Here is a 10,626-nt window from a genome sequence, read left to right as displayed (position 1 = left end):
TATATATATATATATATATATATATATATATCGCATATGTTTTATTGCTTTATATTGAGTTGAGTATCCATGAGTTGAGAAGAGCCAGGTAGGTGTTCCTTCCATAATCTCTTTCGAGCCTATGTTTGTTAGCATTCCAACTTGCATACTCGTACATTCAATGTACTGATACCAGTTGGCCTGCATCTTATTATGATGCAGATACAGGTAGCCAGGATCAGCATCCAGCGCCTCGTTGATCCAACTTGAGCATTCAGAGTCTGTTAGTGAGCCTCATTGCATTCCAGAGGACTCCTTTATTTGCTTTCTAGTCTTTCAGATGTTAGGATGATTGGGGGTCCTGTATCGACATTCCTCTTTGTTTTAGAGGCTTTATAGACAGTTAGTAGTTCAGTAGTCTTTGCATTTTCATTCTTATGTTAAAGACTTGGGTTGCCACTTTTGGCCAAGTTGAATGTTTAATCTTTAAAACATTCTCAGTTATTTTATGATTTACTTCAGTTAAGTTCATTGATCATTATGGATATGAATTTTGTCTTCCGCTGAGTTAAGTAAGCCAGGCCAAGGGTTCACTTGGGGCCAACAATGGTCTTCGAGTGCCAGTCCCGCCCAGGGTGTAGGCTCGGGGAGTGACAAACTTGGTATTAGAGCACATAGTTCAAGAGTCCTAGGGAGTCTATGAATCTGTGTCTGTAGAGTCATGTTTATTGGTGTGAAGCGCGCCATATCTATAATTAAGAGGCTGCAACATTTAGGAATTCTTTCACTTATTTCACACTCATTTCGTGCGTTAGAGTTTATCTCTAAAAAGTTTCTCTCTAATTTGTGCCTGCGCGTGTTTCAGATAATCATGCCTCCACGAAGAGCAGTCAGAGGTCGTCCAACTAGGAGAAATGTTGAAGAGCAAGAGTTACCCAATGCACCTGAAGTGCAACCTCAAGGCGAAGTCACCAATGTTGCGTTCTGTGAGGCTATCTGGATGTTGAGCCAAGTTGTGACTAACCAGGTTGGGCAGCAAAGAGGGGCTCGACAAGAAGAGGCTGCTACTTCAAGGATTTGTGAGTTCTTGAGGATGAATCCTCTTTCATCGGTTCCAGCACTACTGAGGATCCAGATAACTTCAATGAGGAACTGAAAAAGGTATTCGACGTGATGCATGTTGTTGATACTGAGAGAGTTGAGCTAGCTGCATACCAGATGAAGAATGCTGCTAGGACCTGATTTGATAAGTGGAAAGGGGGTAGAGCTGAGGATGCACCACCTGCGAGTTGGGCCTGTTTTGAGGAAGCTTTCTTGGGGAGTTTCTTTCCCCAGGAACTGAAAGAGGCCAAGGTACGTGAGTTTCTCACACTTAAGCAAGATTCTCTAAGTGTTCATGAATTGGGTTGAAGTTCACCCAACTATCTCGTTATGTTTATCCCGTTATGCTCCGGAGATGGTTAAGGACATGAAAAGTAGAATGAGCTTGTTCGTTGTTGGGTTGGGCCGTCTATCAAGCAAAGAGGGCAGGGCAACGATGTTGATAGGTGACATGGACATATCAATGTTGATGGTTTATGTGCAGTAGGTTGAAGAAGAGAAGTTGAGAGACAAGGAAGAGTTTAGAAATAAGAAAGCGAAGACAGGGAATGAGTCAGGGCAACAGAAGGGTAGTGTGAATCGTCTGTCTTTTTAGAAGAAAAAGGGACTTGCACCATCATCTGCTAGTGTACCTGCACCCAGACACAAAGGTGAGTATAATGGCCAGAATTCGCACAACTTCAGAGCTAGACCAGTACAGTCTCAAGGTAGTGTGGACCAAGGAGGTAATTGGGCTCCTGTATGTGGTAGGTATGGTAGAAACCACTCAAGTAAGTGTCGTGATGGCCAGACAGGTTGTTTTAAGTGTGGGCAAGAGGGGCACTTCATGAAAGAGTGTCCTAAGAATAAGCAAGGTAGTGGAAATCCGGGCAATAGAGCCCAATCTTCATTAGTTGCTCCACCAGAAAGGGCTGCAACTAAAGGAGCTACTTCCGGTACTGGCGGAGGAGCAAACCGTCTCTATGCAATCACTAGTCGCCAAGAGGAAGAGAACTCTCCATATGTTGTCACTGGTATGATTCGAGTCTTTGACTTTACTATTTATGCCTTACTAGATCCAGGAGCGAGTTTATTTTTTGTAACTTCTTATGTTGCTATGAACTTTGATGTTCTTCCTGAGCAACTTAGTGAACCATTCAGTGTCTCTATGTCTGTTGGTGAGTCTATTCTAGTAAAGAGAGTCTATCGTGATTGTCCCATTTCCGTCAATCACAAGAGTACCATGGCTGACTTAATTGAGTTAAACATGGTAGATTTTGATGTCATTCTTGGTATAGACTGGCTTCATGCATGTTATGCCTCAGTTGATTGTAGAACTCGAGTAGTCAAGTTTCAATTTCCAAATGAGCTAGTCTTAGAGTGGAAAAGCAGTTCAGCAGTGCCTAAGGGTCGTTTCATTTCGTACCTTAAGGCAAAGAAGTTAGTTTCGAAGGATTGTGTCTATCACTTAGTCCGAGTTAATGACTCTAGTGTTGAGATACCTCATATTCCGTCAGTTCTAGTAGTAAAAGAGTTCCCAGAAGTATTTCCTGATGATCTTCTCGGAGTGTCTCCTGAGAGAGAAATTGACTTCGGTATAGACATCATTCCAGATACTCGTCCTATCTCTATTCCTCCATACAAAATGGCACCAACAGAGTTGAAAGAGTAGTTAAATGATCTATTAGGTAAGGGTGGTTTCATTCGACCAAGTGTCTCACCTTGGGGCGCTCCGATCTTGTTTGTGAGAAAGAAAGATGGTTCCCTTAGGATATGTATAGATTACCGTCAATTGAACAAGGTTACCATCAAGAATAAGTATCCTCTTTCGAGAATTAATGATCTTTTCGATCAGCTTCAGGGTGCTTCTTGTTTCTCAAAAATTGACCTCAGATCAGGCTATCATCAGTTAAGAGTAAGGGAATGTGACATTCCAAAGACAGCTTTCAGAACCAGATATGGTCATTATGAGTTTTTGATCATGTCCTTTGGTTTGACTAATGCACCAACAATGTTCATGGATCTTATGAATCGAGTCTCTAAACCTTATTTAGATATGTTTGTTATCGTCTTCATTGATGACATACTAATCTATTCAAGGAAAGAAGAAGATCATGCTAGTCATCTCAGAATGGTTCTTCAGACTTTGAAAGATAGAGAGTTGTATGCCAAGTTCTTTAAGTGTGCATTTTGGCTTGAGTCTGTGGCGTTCTTGGGCCACATAGTTTCCGGTGATGGAATTAGAGTGGATACTCAGAAAATTGAGGCAGTGCAGAATTAGCCTAGACCCACATCTCCAACTGATATTATGAGTTTCTTGGGTTTGGCTGGCTACTATATAAGGTTTGTAGAGGGTTTCTCATCCATTTCGTCCCCTTTGACGAAGTTGACTCAGAAAATAGTGAAGTTTCAATGGTCTGAAGCTGGTGAGAAAAGCTTTCAGGAATTGAAAAAGAGGTTGAGTACCGCCCCAGTGTTGACTTTACCCGAAGGTACTCAAGGTTTTGTGGTGTATTTTGATGCATCTAGAGTTAGCTTGGGTTGTGTTTTAATTCAGAATGGCAAAGTTATAGCTTATGCCTCCAGACAGTTGAAAGTTTATGAGAAGAATTATCCAACCTATGATCTAGAGTTGGCTGCTGTAGTTTTCGCTTTGAAGATATGGCACCATTATTTGTATGGTGTTCATGTGGATGTATTCACCGATCACAAGAGCCTTCAATATGTGTTCACTCAGAAAGAGCTTAATCTCAGACAAAGAAGGTGGTTAGAATTACTCAAGGATTATGACATGGGTATTCTTTACCACCCAGGTAAGGCTAATATTGTTGGTGATGCCTTGAGCAAGTTGTTTATGGTTAGTACTGCCCATGTTGAGGAAGAAAAGAGAGAGTTAGCAAAAGATGTGCATAGACTTGCATGCTTAGGAGTCCGACTTATGGATTCCACAGAAGGAGCAATAGTGGTGACGAATGGGGCTGAATCATCACTAGTGTCAGAAGTAAAAGGCAAGCAAGACCACGATCCCATTTTGCTTGAGTTGAAGGCAAATGTTCAAAAGAAAAAAGTTTTATCTTTTGAACAAGTAGGAGATGGTGTATTGAGATATCAAGGTAGATTGTGTGTACCTATGGTGGATGGGCTTCAAGAGAGGATCATGAAGGAAGCTCATAACTCCAGGTATTCCATTCATCTGGGTTCCACAAAGATGTATCGTGATTTGAGAGATATGTATTGGTGGAATAGCATGAAGAAGGGCATTGCAGAATTTATTGCTAAGTGTCCAAATTGCTAGCAAGTGAAAGTTGAGCACCAAAGGCCCGATGCTTTTGCTCAGAATATAAAACTTCCGGAATGGAAGTGGGAGATGATTAATATGGACTTCATCACAGGTTTTCCAAGGTCTCGTAGATAGCATGATTCTATTTGGGTGATTGTCGACAGAATGACAAAATCAGCCCATTTTCTGCCGGTAAAGACTACCCATTCAGCAGAAGATTATGCCAGGTTATATATTCAAGAAGTGGTAAGACTTCATGGAGTCCCAGTCTCCATTATTTCAGATAGGGGTACACAATTTACTGCACAGTTCTGGAAATCTTTTCAGAAAGGCTTGTGTTCAAAGGTAAACTTAAGTACTGCCTTTCACCCTTAGACTGATGGGCAAGTAGAGCGCACTATTCATACTTTAGAAGATATGTTGAGGGCTTGTGTGATTGATTTCAAAGGGAATTGGAATGATCACCTACCTCTCATTGAGTTTGCTTACAACAACAGTTACCACTCTAGCATCCAAATGGCTCCTTATGAATCTCTTTATGGGAGAAGATGCAGATCTCCTATTGGATGGTTTGAAGTTGGTGAAGCAGAGTTGATAGGACCAGATTTAGTTCACCAAGCTATGAAGAAAGTGAAAGTAATTCAAGAGAGATTGAAAACAGCACAGAGTCGTCAGAAATCCTACACTGATGTTAGGAGAAGGGCGTTAGAGTTCGAGGTAGATGATTGGGTATATTTAAAAGTTTCACCCATAAAGGGAGTTACGAGGTTTGGTAAGAAAGGGAAACTTAGTCCCCGATATATTGGACCTTATTGAATATGAAAGAGGATTGGCAATGTAGCTTATGAGTTTGAGCTACCACAAGAGTTGGCAGCGATTCATCCGATATTTCACATCTCTATGTTAAAGAAATGCATTGGCGGTCCTTCATTGATCATACCAACTGAAAATATTGGGATCAAGGATAGCTTATTCAGATTCTAGATCGCCAAGTTTGCAAGTTGAGGACTAAGGAAGTAGCATCAGTCCTTTGGAGGAACCAATTTGTTGAAGAAGCTACTTGAAAAGCTGAGGAGGATATGAAGAAGAGATATCCACATCTCTTTGAAACCGGAGAAGATGCTAACCAAGGTACTAATTTTATTCTTAGTACTATCTAAATTATGAGTAAGAATGTTGTTTGTTTGCATTTGCTTGTTGGGTGTTTGAATTTGATATTACTACCCTTAGCTTAGTAAGAGTAAATCTCATTCGAGGACGAATGTTCCCAAGGGGAAGATATTGTAACATCTCGCAACTAAAAAGAACTAGAAGGAAGTTTAAAATCTGGAAATAGTTATTTTTGGAAAGTATAAGGAAATCTGAAAAATTGCAAGTAAGTTAAAGAAATCCTCTCAGGATTAGAACAATTATATTCGTCAGTGAATTAAACAAAAACAATAGTGTCACTGAGCCACGCAACAAGAGAAAAGTACACAAATATTTAATTGTCCAGAAGAAGAAGTTCACAATTTTCGTTGTTTTAAAATAAAATGAGAGAAAGTTCCTCTGTTTAAAGACAACAAAGAGTAGTGTGAACAAATGCTTATTGTGACGTATCGGAAAGGTTACAACTCTTTTGAAAAGTTACAACCCTTCAGAAAGGTCACAACCTTGCATAAAAGTCACAAATTATCATAAAAGTCACAACTTTTCATAAAAGTCACGTCTTTTCATAAAAGTCGCAACTTTTTATAAAAGCCACAACTTTTCATGAAAGAGGAAGGCTAGTTTTGGAAATAATATAAATTAAAAGGGGTTCATGGTTTGTGGTGGTGTCACATAGGCGGGCCTAGGGTTCTTTTTTATATAAATATATGATATGATGATATATGATATGATTACTCATGCGGGTTTCTAAATTGTCAATCAAACATCATATTAATTCTATACATGAATAACTTATTTTCTATCTACCTACCAAACATCTCGTATAAGTTATACGAAAATTAATATATGGATAATTTGTTTCTTATCCAGCTACCAAACTCCCCCTTAATCCCTTCCCCTTGTAACAACTATATTACAAGACTTCAAGACAATAACTCTATTACAGACTCAAAATGATAACAATACATACGTAAAACACCTACACAAGCTTTTCATAGAAATAGTTATTCCACCTTCTATCTTGTTTATGCGGTAAAATTTTCGATTGAGACAATTGTTGTGCATTTTTTTTTTTTGTGGGTATATCTCAATTTGAATTGGTTGGGTAATTTTGTGATTGTAACTAGTTTGGGTGTTTAATTCAGCTTTGAATATATTATTTGGTTCTCTAGATTGGTTGGGTGACTTTGTGGTTATGTTCTTTATGATTTCTCTGGATTTTGGCTTATTGATTCACCATTGTCATGCGCCTGTAACTTATTTGGGTGTGGGTTGCTACCTCGCTGATTTCACCAGAGCGAGGGAGGCTAAGTTTAGTAGCAGTTAGAGGTGGTTTTGTTTATGGAGCTTCGCCAGAGAAGATGGAGTCGTGTCGCGCAATTCCAGCATAGGTCTAGTTCATGGAGTGTTTGGTTGGTGGAACAGTGAAGAAAGGAAAAATGAGATTTATTTGGGTGTGGGTCTGGGGGGAGGGGAGGGGTTGGGTTATAATTATCCGGGTGGATTTTCAAAATTGTGGATAAATATTAGATAGATCGCTAAGATCATGACATATGTTTCTTCGTCAACCCAAAGGGCCTGCACAACCCAAAAGTTAGACTATAAAATCATCAGTGTCCTAAAAGTATAACAGAGGATATTTAAATACTAATTACAATAGTTTAAGGATATATTTGTCTTGTTTTTCCATATAAAAGTGTATCCAACTTAATTGAGTGAATACATACAATGAAATTATTGTATCAATGATACAACATGAATTTTAGGAGACTTGTTTTAAGAAATATATATTTTACTTATGTATCTGGTACTAGAAAAATAAGTAAGAATCTTACTTAATTTTGTGATTTTGTTTTTCCTTGGTATGGAACACACTCTTAATATTATGATGTGTTTTTGCCATTTTTATTAAACAACTATGGATAAGACTATAAACTACTTAGATTTAATTTTCACCATCTAAAACAACTCTTTTATGTAACCTCTTTAGATAAATTCTTGGTTTACATTATGTGAAAAAATGAGTGATGGCTCTTTCCGCCCTTGCCCCTCCTCTTTTCTCTTCTTCTAAAAGTTGTTTGTGATCGGAACTTCTTTCGCTTAATCGTCCAATATTGAAATAACTAGTAACGGTTCGGCTCCTCAACCCACAATTACTAGTAACAATTTGTTCCGATCACAAATTCTCAAACAATTCGTAATCAACGCTCTAACCGCCTAATGGAGGAGTGACTTTCTCTGTCCCACCTTTCCTTACTGACTTTCCTAGTACTTGGATATCAGAGTATAGTTGGAAGTTTACAACATCTTCACCTTATCAGAACGGATGTTGCCTTTGTTGTAAGCAAATTGTCTTGGTTTACAAGTGCTCCAACGACTACCCATTGGGTTATGGTCAAACGCGTTCTTCACTACCTTGTAAAGGAAAGTCACCAAATTTGCATGCCTTTTCTGGCTCATAGTAGGCAGGCTATCGTGAAGATCACTCCTCTACTACAACATAGATTGTGTTTTTAGGCTCCAATACAATCTCATGTAGTTCTAAGAAGTCAATAGTTGTTGCTCGCTCGTCCACAAAAGTTGAATATCCAGCTATTGCCTTCAGCTTCAGGTGAAATTTGTTGGGTCCGTAATTTAGTTTAGGAGTGATCTGTTATTCTCAAGGAACCATCATTTATCTATTGTGATAATCTTGGTGCTACCTAAACCCGTTTTTTATTCCAGTTAGAAGCACATTGAGATTGATCATCATGTTGTTCGAAGTCTCTGCCAACAAGGCCTGCTTTGTGTTTATCATGTTTCATTTCGAGACTAACCAATCTTCTTACCAAGTCACTTCCAAAAGCTTCATTCGAAGCACTAAGGTCCAAGATTGGTATATTGGATCTACCATCTTGTGGAGGCATATTAGTGATATGTCTTGATTGATCTTCCATATCTTAGTATATCATTAGTGGTTTAGTTTCTATTATGATTAGGAGAAGATCACAATACTTTATTAGTTGATTTTTTCTTATTTATTTTTTACTCTTGTATAAATACACATACATTTTGATAAAATAAAAACTTTTCTTCGACAGTTGAGTTTATAGTATAAATTTAGATTTTAATGTCTAAAACAACCCCTTATGCAACCTCTTTTGTATAAAGATCAACTTTCACATATAGCAAACAAAAAAATCATATTTGTATGCTATAACTATAGTTTGCATAATTGCGCTCCATAACAAACTTTATGTTTGCTATGGCTATTAATATGAATATTTCGCTATACATATATACAAAAGAAACAATTATATAATTTGTTTCAGTATACATATTCAAAAGAATCAATTGTATAATTTTTTTTTTTTGTCGAACTAACATATTTTATTGAATTCCATCAAGTTTCACTATTACAATATATTGCACCAAGTCCAACTCTATGTCTATTACATCCTATGTAACTGTATTTCTATCTACATCATTTAAAGAAATTGTCTATCCATGTCGCATCTTTGTTGGTGTGTTTCTTCTGGGTGCTTCCCCTGGTTCTGCTTCTACTCTCCTCCTTAATCATCTTCAGGATTTTTGTCAGTCTTGTTACTGCTTTGTTCCACAAGGCCCCATTTCTCGCCTGCCATATATGGTAAATTAGTGCCGCAATGATTGCCTTGATTAATGATCTGCTAATCTTTCCCTTAGCTCTTCTTGTTACTCTTCTCCATAATCCATCAATGCTTGTGTTGTTTATCCCAATCTTCAGCCATTCAAGGACTCCCTTCAGACATACTATTGAGAACTCACACTCAAAGAATAAATGGTTGATACTTTCTGGTTTACTTCCACATAGTAGGCATTCCTTCTCCTAGAAAATGCCCATAATTACAATTCTGTCCTTAGTTAAAATCCTTCTGTGCATGACAATCCAGCAGATAAAACTATGTTTTGGTATATTCATTTTGTTCCAGACATCCCTCCACCATGGCCATTGACTGTCATTCCCTCGTCTCCATTGGTAGCCACTTTGAATCGTGTATACTCCTTTGTTTGGTACCCATATATCCAGGCGCAAACTTCTCTTTAATGATGCATATTTTCCTCCAGTACCAACAACTGTCAGTAGTTGGTTGATATTGCCACCAATCTCTTCTTTCAAGTATATCTGATTCACCCATTTTACCCATAAGTTGTCTGCCTTTTTTGCTATGTTCCATACATATTTTGCTATGGCTGCTTCATTCCATATCATGCAATCCACTATACCCAGCCCTTCTTCTTTTTTACTTCTGCACACTTTTTCCCAACTTATGAGTTGTGATTTTGTTGTATTCTCTTGCCCACTCCATAGAAAATTTCTACAAACCGCTGTAATACTCTTCAGAACTTTCTTAGGTAGCTGGAAAATAAACGACCAGTAAGTATGTATATGTAGCAGAACTGAGTTTACCAACTGTGTTCTTCCCGCATATGACAGATTCCTTGTCCCCCATGTTCTAATTCGACATACTAATTTGTCCACTAGCATTTCACAATCTACAATTGTTAGTTTCTTAGATGAAATGGGGACCCCCAAGTATTTTAAAGGCAATGATCCTTTTGCATACCCAGTGATCTCACATATATCTTCTAAGCACCTCCTCTCTATATTAGCACTAAAAATGTTTGACTTGCCTGCATTCGTAATTAGCCCAGATGCTTCAGAGAAAGTTAACAGTCCTTCTAGCATCAGTTTAATAGAGACAAATTCTCCTTTACAGAACAGTAGCATATCATCAGCAAAGCACATGTGATTCATTCCCAGCCTTTTGCACTTAGGGTGGAACTAAAATCCTTCTTGAGCAGTAATCCATTTCATCAATCTAGAGAAGTATTCCATGCATAGTACAAATAGGAGAGGGGATATGGGATCCCCTTGTTTCAACCCTCTTCTTCCTTTTATATTTCCATATAAACCTCCATTTATAGCAATCACAAACTAAGTAGTAGTGATACAACCCATTATCCAATTTATGAATTTGTATGAGAATTATAATCCATATAGCATTTCTATAAGTTTTGGGTCGTGGGTCGCCCATGTGGACCGACCCGACCCAATATGTTTCATGCCTTATCCAAATTAATTAATTAATAATTAATTAGATAAATCCTTTTAAAGG

General features: G+C 38.1%; 1 protein-coding gene across 1 annotated transcript; it reads right to left on the bottom strand.

Moving 5' to 3' along the window:
* Nucleotides 1–8,951: 8,951 nt before the first annotated feature.
* Nucleotides 8,952–10,265, bottom strand: LOC125845987 (uncharacterized). Its single transcript, XM_049525462.1, has 2 exons — nucleotides 9,357–10,265; nucleotides 8,952–9,248 (listed from the first exon to the last, which is right to left on the bottom strand). Exons 1-2 carry the CDS (start codon nucleotides 10,263–10,265, stop codon nucleotides 8,952–8,954), a joined length of 1,206 nt encoding a protein of 401 aa, XP_049381419.1.
* Between the last annotated feature and the right edge of the window lie 361 nt (nucleotides 10,266–10,626).

Source organism: Solanum stenotomum, chromosome 11 (assembly GCF_019186545.1).
Source record: "Solanum stenotomum isolate F172 chromosome 11, ASM1918654v1, whole genome shotgun sequence".
Classification (NCBI taxonomy): Eukaryota; Viridiplantae; Streptophyta; class Magnoliopsida; order Solanales; family Solanaceae; genus Solanum; species Solanum stenotomum.
This window is presented reverse-complemented; position numbering and strand designations above follow the sequence as displayed.